The 18437-nt window shown below is 37.1% G+C and overlaps 1 protein-coding gene across 2 annotated transcripts in view; it reads right to left on the reverse strand.

The window, feature by feature from the left end:
• Window positions 1–215: 215 nt before the first annotated feature.
• Window positions 216–18437, reverse strand: part of USP45 (ubiquitin specific peptidase 45) — a 54881-nt gene continuing 36659 nt past the window's right edge. The window contains exons 9-18 of one of the 2 annotated variants that reach the window (XM_074896085.1): window positions 16492–16579; window positions 13094–13175; window positions 12032–12123; window positions 9944–10000; window positions 8464–8607; window positions 4712–5381; window positions 2909–3006; window positions 2453–2539; window positions 1855–2008; window positions 216–658 (exon numbers count right to left, since the gene is read on the reverse strand). In XM_074896085.1, the coding sequence (XP_074752186.1) occupies window positions 525–658; window positions 1855–2008; window positions 2453–2539; window positions 2909–3006; window positions 4712–5381; window positions 8464–8607; window positions 9944–10000; window positions 12032–12123; window positions 13094–13175; window positions 16492–16579 (1606 nt within the window). In that variant the 3' untranslated portion in view covers window positions 216–524. Of the gene's footprint in view, window positions 659–1854; window positions 2009–2452; window positions 2540–2908; window positions 3007–4711; window positions 5382–8463; window positions 8608–9943; window positions 10001–12031; window positions 12124–13093; window positions 13176–16491; window positions 16580–18437 lie in introns of those variants that run through there. The other variant, XM_074896086.1, reaches the window with a different exon arrangement.

Consider the following 18437-nt stretch of genomic DNA (forward strand, 5'->3'; position numbering starts at 1 on the left):
TCTGGAAGCACCATGCTTTCCAATTACTATATGTGGAAGCAACACGATCTGACAGGTTCTTGTTTGCAGAAATCTTAACAGGTGACATCCAACCCAGTGATGGGAAGGATCTGGACTAGATCACAGAAAGTCAAAATATTTTATATTTTTACTGTACACTAGCAAATCCAGGCACTTAACGCTATCAGTATTTTTATTCTCAACTGTTCTAGAACTATGGATGAACGCTTATCTTTATTAAAATCAAAAACAAACTTTCCATAGACCTCAGTAGAATAGGACATCATCTTACATTCTAACGGTACTGTATTTTAATGAATCCAGGAGTTTTAAATGTTTGGCAAAGTGCATACTTTAAGAGAACCATTCAGATATTTATAATAGCTTGACTGAACTTCAGAATCAACATATGATAAATTCTCTACAAGATAAAGGCACAATATTTACAGGTGCTCTTACCACTGCAGCTTTAAATAGGATAAACTAAGTAACCACTATCATATTTTAAATTAAACTGTTGAGAATTATAGTAATAATCTTTCATAAAAAAGTAGATATGCTTGTGCATTTAGTACTCTTGATTCTGGAACCATCTGAACGTGGGCATCACTAACATACACCCATTGTCCTCCTGATGCTCCCATGGCTTCTTTTAAACCTGAAATGCAAAAGCAAAAGAAGTTGTTTCTTCTCTTTCACATCATCATCAAATACAGTGATATTTCAAAAAGCAAGAGAAGCTTCTAACCCACAAGGATAACTCACAACTTATACTGGACTGCATCTCTGTAGTTTGAAATTTACATGTCAAAGAGTACCATAAGAGAAACTGGTGGAAGACAGTGCTTACAGATGTACACTGCCATCACTTTTTTCATATTTTTTCCATAAGACATGTCAAGTACAGCTTGTGGAGTTCTAACAGTAAGTTATACTAGCACACAACCAGTTCTGACACAGAAAAAAAAATCATTTTTCAAACGCTGACCAGTGTGAAATTAAGAACACAAAAAGATCTAATCTGTTCTAATAATCATTGCAAGGGAAGTGTAAAACTGACGGTTCCATTTCAAGAATGATACAAAAAACTGTCCTTCTGGGAAATGAGCTTCAAATGCACAGTGGTACTACACAGGATGGACAGGATACTGCTTGATTCTCACTCCCCCAATGAAGGGAAATGGTAAATATATTTACCTTGGTCTAACAGCTCAACATTCTTGCCTCCACATATCATTCACTAACAGATTCTATCCTAGAATTTTATTTCATTCTGCATATCCAAAACATATTAATAAGAACAAGTGTGCTGTTCTAAAAATACCAGCAGAAACCCTACAGCAAACCCTGTACCCTCCATGAAAAAGTTCCTTGCTGTTCCCATTAAACCAGAGTATTCCAGATTTTTAAGCATTAAAAAATTTCCTGTCCTGAGGTATGTAAAATGTTCAAATACACAGAAAATTCAATTTAAATTGCCATGGGTTCAGCCTGTTGTACTAGAACATTTTCAAATACCAACTATGCCAAATAATTATATTTTAGCAGGCACAATTATTCATCTGGACATATTATTTTGACTAGGAAAGGGAAGAGACTTTTCCATCAATTCTCTGTTTAACAACTGAACCAAAATTCCATTATCACTCAGGTCTGTGTGGGGTTAATACAGAAGTAAGTCATGTACTGTGTGTAACAGGAAAAAAAGAGAACTTATTTATGTGGCCCTAAAAATAACAGAATATTCTGAGGTAAAACAATTATTTGCCATAAAGCCCCTTCCAGATAAGGAGCTGTAGGCAGTGGTTGTTTTTGGTTTTACTCACAAAGAAAGGAGCCTCTGTTTGTACATACCTAGAACATTTTTAGCCGTAGAAATATGCTCTAGTAGTTTCTTGGAGGGTGTCCTGACTTTCACATACGCTGCATAATGACCACCTCTCATTGACCCACTGTGCTCCACTATTCCGTAAAGACTATATAGCACTCTTGTACCATCCGTAACATTCTGCATTCCCAGAAACACAGAAAACAAAGAATAATTATTTCATGATTAATTTTCCAGATAACTAGCTATCAACAGTATCACTTTAAAAGAAGCAGACAGACATCTACAGCATTTCCAGTGGTGAAATACATCTATTAAAAATACTCAATAGTCTGTTAATTGAATTTAGTTACCATGGAAGCAGCAATATTTGTCCTTAATGCTGTTAGATACACTTAACAACGTGAGGGCACCATAGCCTAACTAATACTAGTTAACATCCGTGATATTCTTGATATGAATGGCATTTCAGTTAGTTACAATTCTTATCTTGGGATACTCCTTGAAAACATTCACATTCATTCTAGTAAAGGAAGGAATCATCATCGTCATCATCACCAATCCAGTTTAACTTGTGCTCAGGACAACAACTGCTGAAGTACAATAAAGATTTGAAATGTATACCTTGCAAGATGCAGCACAAAATGGTGCTAAGTCTAAAATCAGTGGGAAATCCACATGCCTATTTACTTTCCGTAGACTCAAACCAGCCTTCAAAAGAAAAGAAAAGACTGTAAAATAAATATTTTTACTAGGAAGCTAAGGTATTACTATACTATTAAAATAAACCAAAACCAAGAATAAGATTGTAACCGATTTAAACATTCTTTGTTGTGTTTTCAATACAGTGCCTGCTATGCATAAGCATGATGGACATGTAAGAGGTTTCCCTGGATACATGTGAATGGCTAAATGCACTCTGAAGGTATTAGACAGTCAAAAAACCATAATCATGTTTCAAATAGTGGTTCTACCAGTTCTCGATTAAAAAAAAGCAAATTTCAGTATGCACGATGACACTTAAAGAACTGCTCATAGACCAGTGAGGCAGAGGAATATACAAGAGTTTTGGCCTTTTACCTGGTGGAATCTTTTCAAGTGGAGAATAAGAATAGCAGGAACTGAAGAAATCAGCAGCTGTTTCCGAGCATTTGTGTAGACACCTTCCATTTTCTTTTCTGTATTTATGAATATCAAAATAATTTGTAAAGTGAAGGCAGTCATACAGAATTTAAGTATTTTTAAACATCTGACAGAGTAGATCTATGTTGCAATTATTTTTTACATGTTATATAAAATGCAAGGGAAATTTTGTGGGGTAACAGAAGAATATTTTCTTATTTTTCTAGTTTTTAATAAACATAATCTGCCAAATCTGAGCGTTATTTTAGCTCGTCCTGTGTAAATCAGATCAAAAGTTGGAAGCAGGAACACTATCTAGGTCAGCTTGCACACTGAGATACCTACATTGTCTGTTACTATAGCACCCAACTTTCCTGTTAAAACCATTTCACCTGAAATAAATGGATGATCACTGGAACAAGAAATGGAAGGCACAGGTCCAGGTCTCTTTATGCTCATGTCCTAACCACTAAGACAGAGATTCATTTTCCATTCCTCAGTTCTTTCTGAATGACTACATACTTTGTGCTTATTTAAAATAAAGATCTGAGGGGAGGTGTCTACTTCAGGATGCCTTATAACCTGCTGGTTTGAGCACACAGGAGTGGGATATGTAGACTACAGTCCCCCTTACAGTGCAGAGGGAATTGAACCCAGAGCTCTTACCAAAAGTAGCTCAGTGGTTAGCTATACAGTAAAAGGAAACATGCCACCAGCATTTTTTTTTCACTGAAAAAATTAATTTACTAGTTTATGCATGTCCAAAGGAAAATATTTCATTTGAGGTAGAAAGGAACATTTAATGTAAAAGTAGGTGACTACTTTGATCTTTTGTTTTAGAAGAAAAAAAATATTGATTAGTTGTGAACTGATTTTCCTTTTCCATTTTTCACTGTCCCCATGAAACCAAAATATTATTTATATAGCACTTACCCTCAGTCCAATAGTGATAAATTAACGATGATAAAATTCTATTTGAAATTTTCTGAATTTACTCATGCTTAAATTGTTATGTCTCTAGATATCTAGAAGTGGACAGCAAATGGGCAACTTTTTGTTACTGAGACCTCTCTTTATATTTTATTTACAAATAATCAGAAGAGCTTAACTTTTTTACCCTTCTGAACTACTACACATCAAAAAATTTACAGTTCTTTTTAAAGGTTTATTTTTCATTATATTTAAATTGGTTTTCTTACGCAGTGAACACTAATGGTCTGCTTGGGCTATTACAAACATCAAGGAAAACACTGTCACAAGAAGGTAGTTCTCTCATCTCCATTCTTACAAATATTTGTAAGGTTTTTTTCCCCTCTTCATTTCAAGTGACTTTTTTTGCCCCTCTTACATACTTAATTACAGTACTTCCTTGAGTATGTAAGTTGTTCGAGCTGAATATTACAGCATTTCTTTCAAAGCTGCTAGGATTGTAAAGAACAGGAACAGCCGCAAAGATCAATATCGAGTGATGTGCCTATTCAGTTTATGATCATCTTTATATTACTTATCTTGGATAAAATAAAAGAAAATATGCAAAGTAAATTCTCAGTTACATCTACGATTATGTCCTAATATAAAATTTAGTCTCGTTGCCCTCACAGGATGAAGTTTTAAGGTTGTTACAAGCCAAGTTCTGCTTGGGGAGACATTTTCCGTTTAGCCACAAGGGGGAGGCCCATGCTGGCGCAAGGAAACGGCAGCGAGCACACAGGTTTGGAGGGACAATTCTGTAAAGGGTCCAGACACATACAAGCGTTTTACCTGTGGAGTTGGTTTTCTTCTGATACTTTTGTTTCCTTTCTGTGCAGCTCTCACATAAAAGCTTGTTGTTCCCCATTAGGAGCTCTACAGAGGTGAACTGGTAAAGGCAGGACTGAACAGAACATTCCTTTGAGCTTGTTGTGTAGCTTTGGGAAAGTGTCTGGAAAGCATTTTGAGGGTTTTGGGACAGCAAGGATTTGTCTACTGAGAACATGGAATTATTTGATAAACCTATCGCTGGATCTCCACGGCTCGATTTTTTATCTTCATTTAGAGTATCACAGAAGCTGAGTTTGGATATGGCACTGGAAATCATCTCTTCATTACTGTCACTTGGTTTGTTGTGTGGCATTTTAACATTTATGTGGTTGACATGCAAACCAGACATGTTGCTGGACGGGCTGAAAGCTGTTTGCTTGGAAGCACTTTCACTTTCTGAGGCTTCACTGTCTGCATCAAAGCTGCTTTCAGAGCGGCTGGCTTCCTTCTCACTGCCATCCGTCTGACTTCCATTTACAGCCGAGTCAGCAGTTGCGTCTTTGGGGTACAGGACGCCAGAGCTACCTTCCAGCTCAGGCTTTTTGGTTTTTTTCTGCATGATAACAGGACTTCTTTCTTCTTCATTCAGGGAAGCTTTTCTGGCAAGCCGTCTCTCGTGGTTCAGTTGATTCTGTAAATTACGGCATTATTATTTCAGTGATATACGGGAGAAACAGAAAACAGATCTGTGATCTAATGTAGCTTTTGGAACATGACAAATTCAAAGCAAATTAAACCTATTATTTTATATTTGCCCATCTCTCACATGTTTAATCTAGTTGATTTCCTTAAGATCTTTTTAAACCAATTTAGGATTACAAACCTATACCCCAGTCAGCTAAGAGCATTATACTTACTGTGAGAGCAGTACTTCCCCCAACTAATTACATTCACTTTGTGACAGCTGTGGATGGCACATGTGAAGTGGTATTCACTTAATCTAGCTTAAGCTTCTAAAAGGCTCTCATGTTTAAGCTAGTCCCCTAGCCTCCCATCAGAGGCCTTAGCTGATGTGCAGCTCCAGAAGAAAATTCAACTCGCCTTGTAGGCACTTGTCTTAGAATTAAATAAAGCATCCCTAATAGTATCTTTACTAATTTGTATATTATCTGAAGTTGATTTTTTTTTAAATCAAGACTCCAAAAAGAAAAAAAAAAAAACAACTTTGCTGCCACAAAAAACTAGTGCTGTAGATTAAAAAACCCCACAAAGCTCCATAATTTTAGGTAATTTATAAACATTCATGATTATTTTCTTTCTTTCATCTGTTTCTCTTTCCAGAGAAGTATCTCTTTCCAAAAGAAATAACCAACCTTCCTTCCCCTTTGCTTTTTTCTTTATTTGAGTTGGATCAAAATTCCAGTGATGCCAGTAGGAATCCTTCCATTCACCTCAACCATTTGAGTCTTAGTCTCCTATAAAAATCAGTGTCTGCACCTTCTTTTCACCCTTTCCTTTGTTTCTACAACAGATCCTTTTCCTACTTCTATCTCATTCTCTTCCTTTATCAGTCTTTTATATGATTATGCTTCACAAGTATTTAAGTGTGTTAAGACCTAATTCAGGAGAGTTTTTATGATCCCCAACTGGGCACAGACCCTTTCAGTAGGACTTCAGTAGGACCAGGTAGAAGAATCTAAAATTGACATGACCTCATAACCTGTAGTCTAGGCCCATTCCTAAACTAAGGTTCATAATTCCCTGTGAGCATCAGGAGCCCTGCACTTGCATCTTCTGATTTCTGGCATTAATAAAGTAACTTTAAACAAAGTGACACATAGCACGAGTTAAGCTCACATCAGTGTTTTTACAGAACAAACTACAGAAACTATCTTTCACAGGTTGCTTCTATAACAGGGAATCTAAGTGGAGGGAAATACCCTTCTGCACACCTGATCATGTGCCTAAGCTGCAGCAAGTATAACTTTAGACAGGGCTTTGGTTTAGTATTTCTTCCAGACTAACTTTAGGTAGCTTCTCATTTGGTAGAGAGGGTTTCTGAACTGGTTTTCTTTTGGATCCCACTCCAGGTTATGGGTACCAAAACGCTAGGCACTACAGGTAACTGCCTAACTTCCATGTACTGAACTTTGTTCAAGTTTATCCCTTAAATATATACCATAGACTCAATTCATGGGGAATCCTCAAGCACATACTCAGTTTTAAACTTTAAGCAAGAACTTAAGTCCAAATGAAGTCCATGTGAAAGACAAAAAGTACTACTGAATATTTTCTTCAACAGGGTTTAAACTTACACTAAATATATGACTTCATAATTCAAGTCCTTAAACTTTTAAGCAAGTGAACAATTTGGCAAAGAAAGAATAAAATCCCAATAAAAATTAGAAACCCCAAATGCTATTTTCCATTAGGACCATTTCTTGTCTCAGTTAAGCTTGTTTGCCTTATAAATAAAGAAGAGGGAGAAGAACTTGCCTGAAATTACTGCTAGTGTTATTATGTAAACAGCACTCAAAAAATTCTTAAAATTGTGAAGCTCCCCATTTCAGGAGAAAAGCCTAACAAGGAGTGTTCAGGTACTCTGTTACCTACAGAACCACCCACAGGACGCCCCCCATTTACACAAGCAAACTCACAAACTGATGAACTGAAGTCACAGAACATTGACAAACACTGACTGAATTCAACAATTACTTGTCTTGGATTATAAGTTTTACTGCAGAACAGATGTATTACACTGAAAATAGTTCTTTTTAAAAAAGACTAAAATAATGATAAATACATGACTGAAAAGATGGAGGGGGAGTGGAGAATCAAAACCTCACCAATAAGACAGACATACTTGACAGATCACTTTATCCTTATTGAAAGCAGAGTTGTTGCTTCCTTTGTATTAGTCTGGCTAGTCTAGTTTATTGAATTGATACTATATTTTATTTTCTTAAATTTTGAAAACATTTCAGTAATTATGTTTGCATGTATCAACACTATTATTCACACTGTTTTGGATTTTTCCATGTCTCTTCTAGTATAGATTCTAACTGGCCGCATAACCCTGTATGGACAATAAAGATTATTTTTAAAAATAAATTAATGACAGTAAGAGCCTTTGTCATGTTTCACTGACAGCAATATATGTGCACAAAAGTTACTACATATTTCTTTTAATCTGTAAACACTAATACGTAATCAGTTCTGTTAGGCTGGCGTATATGCAGAACCCTTTTGCTACCACCAGAAAGAACTGTATTAGGAGATGGGCTGAACCCCCAGCCCTCGGGCTGCTGAAGGCCAAGTGGGTCACAGAAACCACCGTCTCAGTCTCCAAGAGTCTCTGCTGGCTGCCCTGTTTTTGTTGTACCCAATGCCAACTAATCCCTTGGACGGCACTAATGCAGACTTGCCTGCTCTCTTGGCCAGCATTACAGTTCCTTGTGATTGCAACCAGAAACAAAACTAGGAGGACAACAAAAGAAAAGCAGTCAACAAAACCAAAAGCAACATGAATTGAAACTAAGTTGCAGATTTTTTTTTGTCTTGCAAACGAAACTCTGTAACTGAAACTAAATGGTTCCAAATGACTATCATTTATCACACTTCTAATAATGACCTAAATATTTTAAAACAAGCCTATGTCAGCTACATGTATACAAAAAACCCCATTGATAGGTGTCAGAATTCCACCCCTGTAGCCCTAGAAACCTCAAAATAAACTCAAGATAATTGGTCAGTGCAGGTATTTAAGTTCTTACCTTATCTTTTGTTAAAGGATGTTTCTTGACAATTTTGGGTTGATTATTCAGTGTAGTCATAGAAGAACAGTTATATTGACCAAGATCTGCCTCTTGTACACTTTTACCTTTACCTGTTCTTCCCAAAGGCACAGGTTTTGCAACCTAAGAAATTAAGACAGGCAATTAGGAAAGGAAATATGCCAATTTTGTATACCTTTGCAACCTCCAGAAAAGATGAACATAGGTGGGTTTCTTCCTTTACTTTAGAAAATAGTAACCTACATGAATGCAATTAACCCCTGAATCATGGTTTAAAGCTACTTTGTAGTTTTACTTGTCATAAACACACTGTCAACATCTTTGAAGGATCAACTGAGAGCCACAAGAAACAGGAATGATACAAAATTCCTGCACAGAATACATACCAAATAACCTATTCTAGTATTGCATAAGCACACACTTAGCTGTGCGAGATGTGAATTTATCAAAGGGGACATAGCTTCCCGTAAGTCAGTCTCTGGTGCACCTCGTGACATGATGAAGGAGCTGCTGCACATCCACCATCACATTAATGGCAGCAGCATATCTAGACTATAAAGCAAAGCAACAACCATAAAGTAATACACATCCTCAAGCAAGTGCAGCAACTGCTAAAAGCCAGCAGCGCTCTCTCTCAAACAGAACCCATGAAGTTCCCATGTTACACGTGAGCCAGGAAGCACAGGTGCTCAGATACTCAAAATGCTTTTAAAGCTTTAACTCCCACAGACATCTGCACTCAATGCACCAAGAAAGACAAAGAATTTATTATGAGCAAAACTGATGTTTGGGGACAAGTACATTTTAGACAGGACTAAATATTACATTAAATACTCTCCCTTAAATATACATGAATATATGCAGGATGGGGGAAGAACCACTCGCAACTCTACTCTCAAATGAAAACCCCAAGTCCCACAAAACCAGAGTATATGCCTTCAAAGGGACGCAGTTCCTCTGCAGCTAACAGTGGCATTCTGTGAAATGCCAAAAACACCAGAACAAATATATTCCAAGTCTGTCCATTTTCACATCATCTCATCCCATAGGTACACTTCAGCCCAAGGGACTCAGGTTCTCTAGATACAAACCAACAGGCTACAATCTGTCTGGACATTCAAAAACCAAAGTTTATAAATCATTATTTTCATATAAGTCTATAATAAATCTACTACTAAATTAAGCCAATCTCACACCTACATATACTGTAAATTACTATGGTCATTTGTTCCAAGTTTGGACTAATTTAAAAATATAAGCACTTATGGCATTGTATGTCTATATATATAAATAAAATCATATAATGAACAGACATATGACAGTACCTGTATTTATGGACAAGCATACATTTTTAGGCTTGAAATGAAAACTGTGTATATATACATTAACATGTTCATAAAGGTATGTAAAAACAATCTACCAGAAGCAATAGTTATTTATCACATATTCTGTTTCTTACCCTCTCCTCTATTATAGGAAGTGAAAGATCAATGAAAGGTTCTTTTACTGTTGAAATCTTGAAGAAAAAGAGAAAATGCATATTAAATGCAAAGAACATTATATGCGTTTAGCATACAGCTTCCTTTTTTAAATCAGTTATCAGAAACTAGACAAAAAGCTAATTAGTTGCAATATGTATCAAACTACAATGAAGAACTTCCCACAAACTTTTTTTAAAAAATTTATTTTAAGTTAGCTCTGACTTTCTTTCTAACACTGCACAAAATTTCAGCATACAGACATAAAGGGCAAGGCCATTGATCTGGGCACAAACTGGACCTAGAAGCAGTGTGGTGCTGAGTTTCTCTGAGCTCCAGAGTCATGTGGACCTTCTAGACAGTACAATTTTGCAGAAAGCTAACTTTCAGAGTTTCCTGATCCTGGACACTTCTGTGCAGGCGTTTGACCTCATACACTGTTAAGCAGCAAGGACTAGTTAATGACAGTTAGATGACAGATTCTAACCTGATGCTCTCAGAAAAGATTAAGTCAGGCTTACTGGTTGTAGCCAAAAGCTTTATTAGAATTTTTCACACCATAACATACACTAGTAATTGTTAAAATAAATTCAATTACTGGGGAAAAGGGGACTGAAAAAACTCGAACCTTCTTTTCTGTACCAGTTTTATTTTGCCATCTATAAGCCATGTAAAATCTAAGATGAAACTGGAAATATCTGGCAAAGTATACCTAAAAACATTCTCTCTCAACACTCTCCATCTGCCTTTATGACTACAACATCTCATTCAAGCCTGTTCCTGAAGCTCTCTCCCCTGCCATTCTCAAATTGCTTCCAAAACTGACTTATCTTACCTCTGGATAGACTGTGAAAAACAAATAAAAAATAAATACGTTAAAAAAAAGAAATCATGTTGTACATGTGAGTTACTGAACACAGTCATGCCCTCCATTACTGTCATCGTTGCCCTTCTCATATTTGTGACCCTACCTTCCACCTCCAACATTTGATATGGACTGTAGGGTTATTTTTACCTGTTGTGCAAGGGACTCAGCACGGTTTAGGTTCCAGTAAAGCACGAAATGACATTAAAACTATTGTAACTATGATGACTGACGGCCCAATGAGCGATGTTCAAACAGAGGTTCCTCTTAAAGAGTGAGTTTGAATGAACAAACATTAGTCAAGAAATCTTTGCCAATGCAGGCAAAGGAAAGCGACTACTAAAGTTTTCCTCAAAGGGCTACAGCTATCAAATTGATGAGTCTTGTGTGAGCAGAATATAATAATCCAGCAAAAATAAATGAGACATGCAAAATACATACAACCTCTCTTTTTTATATAGGCAAAGTTCTTCACTGATACTAGTAGCACATGGAAGTGTAATCTGCACATCACACACAGGGAAGTTTACCTGGCACTGGAGGACTGTGCTTAATTATTCAGACTGATTGACTTACTTAATCTCTATAATATGAAATATAATGTTTAGTCTAAAACACAAATGTAACATTCAGTTAGAGACGTCATGCAAATAAGATTTTTCTCTTCCAAAGTTAAAGAAAATTACAAGGATCATGGAAAGCATTTATGATGAAATGTCAGTAATATTAATTATGAAAGGAATATGCTGTTCATTAGAGTTATTACATTAATTATCAAAAATAAGGAAAAAAAGTAATTTTAGCATTTCCCCACTCATACTAATTCATGGTAAATAATTCCCAGTTTTCAGGTATATCCCAGAATATCAGGCAGGAGGATTTACATTTTAAGATAGTAGGTGTTTTAAAAATATCAAATAAAATTGGGATGTAACACAGATGGTTACAGAATTTGGAACCTCCAGCCTTCAGTTAGACCTAAAATCAGGCCCAGTACTTGAATCCTTTTTAAATCTTCTTAGGTTTGAGAGGATAATGCTTTAAAGGAATAAATCATTTTAAATGAGAAACTTTCAATAAAGTCTTGTTTTTACAAACAAACAAACAAGTATAAAATTGGCAATACAATTTTATACTTTCAAGACAATGTAATCAAACCAGTATGTGATCTATTCCACATCAAACCAAATTCCAGAATACCTACATTTTCACATTCCTCACACATGACAGTGCTAGTCAATTCACCAACAAAGATCCTATCTATGAAGTTCATCTTCACACCCTCTCTTCCATATGCTGAAAAAACATTGCCTTTTTTAAATGTGAAAAGTAACAGATCCAATACCACACTATTACAATAAAATTCTTTCTAAGATATATTATGAAAGCACAGTTTTAAAATATATTCAAAATGCTTTGAACACAATACAATAATACATCATATACTGTATTAACATTTAAAAATATTTTAGGGAGACGGTTCCCTTTCATCCTTCCCTTCCCCACCTACTGTAAAAGAATAATACTGTCTCTCAAGAAACAGCCTTTTAAATAAAGTCTCAGTTTTCTTCTGAACACATAATATTGCGTTGTCTTGACACAGACACTAGGGTAGTAGACAGGTCGTCACCCTTTCTAAATGGTGACAAACTCTAAAAAATAAGACAAAAGCCTGTTCTAATACATCTCTACGTCTTAACTGTTGCAGATTTGGGAAGGGTGACTTTCAAAACAGCTTAATCATTATTAAGACTTTAATGAAAACAAAATCCCCCAAATTAGAACTCTTGTATAAACATGCACATAAAAAAATTAATTAAACTCTCATCCTGAAAAAACATGCCTTCTTTTGAAACAGCTTCCTATCTTGGCTTTGTAATCATATTTAAAGTGCTGGCAGTATCAGTCAATTGACAGAAATCAGTTTCATTTATGAAAAGCAGCCTCTCTGAATGATACAGTAACTGTGGCTATACAACAAACCTGAAGATGCATCAAGCTATTTCAGAAAATAAAACTGAGTTATATCTATCATTAAAAGAGGCATTATTAATACAGTGGGAGCCTTTTTCCTTGGATACAAAGATGCATGTCCGCAGATACTAAATTCTCTATACTTTAGATACACACTAGGTGGCACTAGAATACAACATAATAAAAGTCTTGTAACTAGAGTACTTCGGGTCTGTTGTTTGCAATAGTTTTGAAGAAAATGATACTTAAAAACTCGTGCATTTTTAAAAGTTTTCAATAAAACGTTGCATACCTTTGACTCTTCTTCTGGTTTCTTCGTCTGCTGTCTTAGTGGTTGGATTATTAAATGCTTTTAAGATACCAGTTTGTATACGCTATAATTTGGAAAAAAAAAAAAAGGGCAAGTATTTAAGTGTAAACATGCTAAAAACTATTAATATATGATTAGATTTTATTACTCTTATTTCGATAAAATAAGCATAATTTAATATTTTAAAACTACTGTTGTTATTCACTAACAGTGTCAAAACTACATGAGCTTAACTTGATAAAAAAATTTCCTCCCCTTAAAAAAGGAGCCATTGTAGAGCACTCAATAGGTTATTGAAAAACTACGAGACTTTCAGTGAACAAATACTATCCATTTCTTCCACTGTTAGGGGAAAAAAAATATACTGAAGAATGGACTATTACTGATTGACTAGGACACAAAATACTTGAAGGCAGCTAAGTATCTTTTAATAGCCAGACTTCAATGAGTGTGTTTGGACAATATTTTTATTACTTCTGTTCATTTTCTAACACTCACTGCACATTTCAGAGTTATCATAGAAAACCTCACAGAAAGCTTTGTATCTCTCCTGAACACAAAGATGTCATCAACATTTGCTCAAAAATCCTAAAGACTTCAATTTTGAAAGAAGAATCAGAAAGAAGCAAATTCATACAGGGGAGCTGTAGCTGCACCTCAAGACAGAGGGTGCTCCCTCTGCTATTTCTCAGCTGCCCTGGGATAAGGAGATGCTGTAATTCCTGAGAGGTGCACCCCAGCCACAGAACTGCACAGGCTGGTACAAAAGGCAGCTCAGCCCCACCTCCAACACAATGCGGAGGGGGAAGCAGGAGGGTGACTCGGGTCCCCTGACAGAGAACACTGCAGCGTGCATGACCCGTGCTTCCCTTTTTCCTGGAAAATGGACTTGCTCTCTAATCCATAAACTCTAATGACATGTACAAGACTCCCGTGTCAGTGCACAAATGACATTTATAATTAAATGTGTCACTGAAGTCACACTTAGAGCAAGGTACCACTCTAGAGACAAATGGTGATACCAAACGTTGTGCAAGTAACTCAAGCCCTATGTCCTAACAGGAAAAGAATAATAAATAGCTCTTTTTTGCGGGCAGCAAAGTACACTTTCAAGCCATATATTACAAAAGCACAGGATGACAGACAGCATGGGAGGCTTGGCTTCTAGTTCAGGCACCCATCAGACCAAGTCATACTCCTACCTTACGAGTATGTGACCTGGCTTGTGAATTAACTCCCGCTGCCCTGAGCTCCGCTTTGTTCATCTTAAAGCCAACAATATACTAAAAGGGCTAATCAATAGGTAATTCATGAAGTTGAGAACCATAAATGGGTTTAGGGCCATAAGCAACCCTTTTGTTGAGATTAGCTCGTTGAACCATTTATTTAGGTCAAAGAAAGACATAGTGTTTGAATGGGCAGGGTGCTTTGGACAATGGCAGCAGACATTAATCAATTAGCAGCAGGGTTCAGCCACTTCAGACCTGGTGTGAAACCATCTCCAGCCTACATTACTAGAAACAGCAGCCGCTATATCATCTTTATTGTAGAATCAACAAGCTTTTATCTTAAAAATCCACTTGTGTACATATGTGCTTTCTGACTTTTTTTTAACAGGGACAGGTGTCACTGGTGTCAGATACGAGATACGCAATCACAGAGAAGAGGCAGAAATGTAATGTGACTTTTTGTTAGTTCCTATAACTAGTTCCATGTTATGTATCATACATATTTCTCATCAAAACTCTTAGGGTTTAAAAACAATTAATCCCAGCAGGGATAGGGAAGCAGGGTCAGCACGACCAGCTCTCTCACAGGTGGATGGCAAAGCAGCAGCCTGCTCTTTCAGAGAGCTGTTCCTTCTTCCAAGAGTAAAGTTTAAAGCAGTGTGAAAAAGAAAGGTTAGTGGCTGTAACCCCTGCTACAGGGTTCTGGTGGCAGACACACTGCTGCAGGCTGTCCCCAGCCGGAGCCTGGGAGCGTGGTGGGGAAGCTGTGGGGGCACCTGCTGGGCTCCCGTGGCAGGTAGAGCTGCTCTAGCCTGCGGCTGGACAGCGCTCGGCACCAGCCTGAAGGTTGCTGTTTATCACACTATCTACAGACCCGAAACAAGGGATCATTTAAAAAAAAAAAAAAAAAAAAAAAAAAAAAAAGAGAGAGAAAGCTTTTACTAGTACTGTCCGTGGCGGAGCAGCCTGAGGTGATAAAGACGTGCTTGCAGAGAGACACCATTAGGGCAGCAGAGGGATGTAATTGCAGGGCAGGGTGGGAGCAACCTCTCCCTGCCTGGCGATGGGGCAGCAGAAATACTCTACTGCCCAAAAGGTCGTTTAAAATTCTTACCATCTTCCATTACTCTTTTGTGGTAGCTGCTGTAGCTGTCACTGCTCTCTAATAATAAACGACTCAAAAGGCAAATACAAATGCAGGTTATCATAATGGCAGCACATTCACTGGCGAAACAGGAGACTGACTTGAGGGGAAAGCACAATCACCTACTGGAGAAGCCTAGTCACTGTAATATCCTGGTTTTGGTGAATCCTCATTTGTGAAGCAAATACAGCTTCCATCTTTTATTACATGAAAATCAACAACGAAAAAGTTTCCCTCTACTGCAAAAACATGACAACTCTTTTCTAACTGAAGTCAGCTGCTTCTGTCGTGTGACATGTTTGACACATAATTTTGTAAGTGTGACAATGTCAAGGTTTAGCTGTTTCGCCCTGTAGTTCAGTTCTGTTTATGATGAAGCATACTGCTGACAAGACCAATATATATTAATATTGTGGTAGGATGAGGATTTGTTCAGCTCTACTCTAGTGCCAGGAACTGGGCTCAGACACAACTTCATAGCTTATCTGCAAGATAATTCAGCTTAGGATCATGACATTTGTCATATCACTAAACAAGAGGGAAGAGGAAGTATAGTGGTCAGTAGGAGATTTAAGGCCCTCCTATTGAGAAGACTTAGAAAAGGCTATTTACCAAAATATCATCTGAAAAGAAGGGTCAAAGACTAAGTCAGGCAGATGAAATCTGGTATGGTCAAAACAGCTGAAGCAAGCGAACACATGCTTTCTTGCATTCCACAATGCAGGAGGCAGAAATAACAAAGGAAAAGAAACCAAACAAAACCACACTGGGTTAATTTAATAAATTGCTTATATATTTAGCATACTTAGATGCAGATTTTAAATAATGAAAAAGAGCACCTTATTTATAAAACAAACAGTTCTTCACACTTACTTCACTCTCACTCTTCTTCATTAAGTACTACACTCATTAAGTTCATCTTTAAAACATTGGGAACACAAAGAACATTGAAGCAATGACTTGTAGTTCACCATACAGTCCTTTAAAAACATGCACAAAGATGTTACCTTTGTTTCTTCAATTCTCATCGCATCCAACAGATAGTGCAGGAGCTCCTGGCTGTCCTGCTGCTGGAAACCCTTAAATCGAGGAGCCCTACCAAAGAAGCAGTAAGGAATTTAAATCTACTTTGGGAGGTTCTTATGGAGACAATGTCTGTATCAGACTCTTTCTGGATGCCAGGGGTACAAATCAATACAATCCCCACTGGACCTCCCAGGGCTTTAGGAAGCTCCCGGTGTGGCAGCAATTACACCAACAAGGCTGCACTTTAACCTGGGTAGTATTTTGACCTTATTGGGTATGGCTTGACTAAAATACAGCTTTGCCAGTAGAGTGTCATCCATCCTAGCAGCACTTTGCTGACAGACTACACCAGTATTTCTGTATCACCAAATAGTCCCAGTGTCATAGAGGAGAGGGAAAGAAGATTTTCAAAGTGTTTAACCTCCACTCTGCTACCCCACCCTCCTCTCTACCAAAAAGAAATATTAAATGTGCATAAACCACATTTGTATACAGGAAACATATATAGGTTTATATAGAAGAAACCAGAAACAGCACTATAATCTGAACTGAAAAAAAGATGATCTTGAAAGGGGAGGGAAGTCCCAAAGTGGTGCAAACAAACAAGAACTGCAGGTTAGAATCCAAATGAGAATTTCTTAACTTCTTAAACAGAAGTATATATAAGCATCAATTCCAAACGGCTCTACAGTCAATCAGTCCAGTGATCTGCAGCTTACTGAGTGAACAATCGAGTAAGACAGTAAACATGCTAAAAATAACTAATATCACATAGTATATGAATTTCAAATGCTATTCAAAAATAGAAAACTGTAATAATATGATATACGTCATTTACACTGTATTCAATCAGATTCTATTAATGTGAAATTTCTTCAATTAATATTACAGATATTGGAAATAAATGCTCTAGACATAGGATATTCATTCTAAGAGTATCACTAATGGGAAAAGCCAGAGTTTGGGGCAGGTTTTCTTGGTAGAAGAGTTAATCACTCTTCCATTATCAGAGAAGAGTTACTCTTATACTTGCTTCACAAAAGCGTTAAAAGGACCTTTTAGCATCATGAATTATCAACTCACACCATATCCACATAAACTTCTGTCCTACAGTCTAACAAACTACAGTATTTCATGTCTGAAATTCATACTAAAACAGCAAACAAAACACAGCTGAGACACAGAGACAATATATTCGATTCCAGATTTCAAAACCTACCAGGTTTGAAAAGGCAGGTAATAAATTAGCTACATGTCGTCTGTTCCATGCCCCCCCACACCCCCCCCCAAGCTGCTTACAGGAATTGTGTACCCAACTGGTTTTGCAAGCAAAAAAATCTTAAGATGACAGAGACTTGACATTTCACAAGTCTTCTGCACTAGTTCAAAGGAACCTTCCTGATCCACCCATCATATCAGCCAAGTATATCAAGTATTTTGCTCCCGCTACATGTTGCATACAAAAACTTTAAAAATTCCAGCTTTTTTTCAATTTCTGAGTGCACCCAAACATGTTATCTGGACAACGCATGGAAGAACATAAAGTATCCACACAGCTGCTGTGATTTAATGTTGCCACATTTCTTATCACCATTTTTTTACTAATCTGGATAGCCATCATTACAAAGAAAATCCTGATACACTTATCTTTTCTCATGCTTTCCAAGTTTAGAAAATGAGGGATTGTGTGGTCTGTCTCAGAACTTTATAACCCTTGGTGAAATCTTTTAAAATCTCATTTCCATGCAGCATCCGCAAGCACAGGTGCCAGATACACCAGCCCCAAGCCCACCAGAATCGTTCTTGTACAGCAGCCCCCCACAAGAAGCAGCCTCCCTGGCCATCCCCCAATGGCAGCGAGCAGCATCTCGGGCTGAGCACATGAAGCAGCCTGTAGGAGAAAGCCACAAGCAGGAGAAAGCCTGCA

Source organism: Athene noctua, chromosome 1 (genome assembly GCF_965140245.1).
Source record: "Athene noctua chromosome 1, bAthNoc1.hap1.1, whole genome shotgun sequence".
In the NCBI taxonomy this organism is placed as follows: Eukaryota; Metazoa; Chordata; class Aves; order Strigiformes; family Strigidae; genus Athene; species Athene noctua.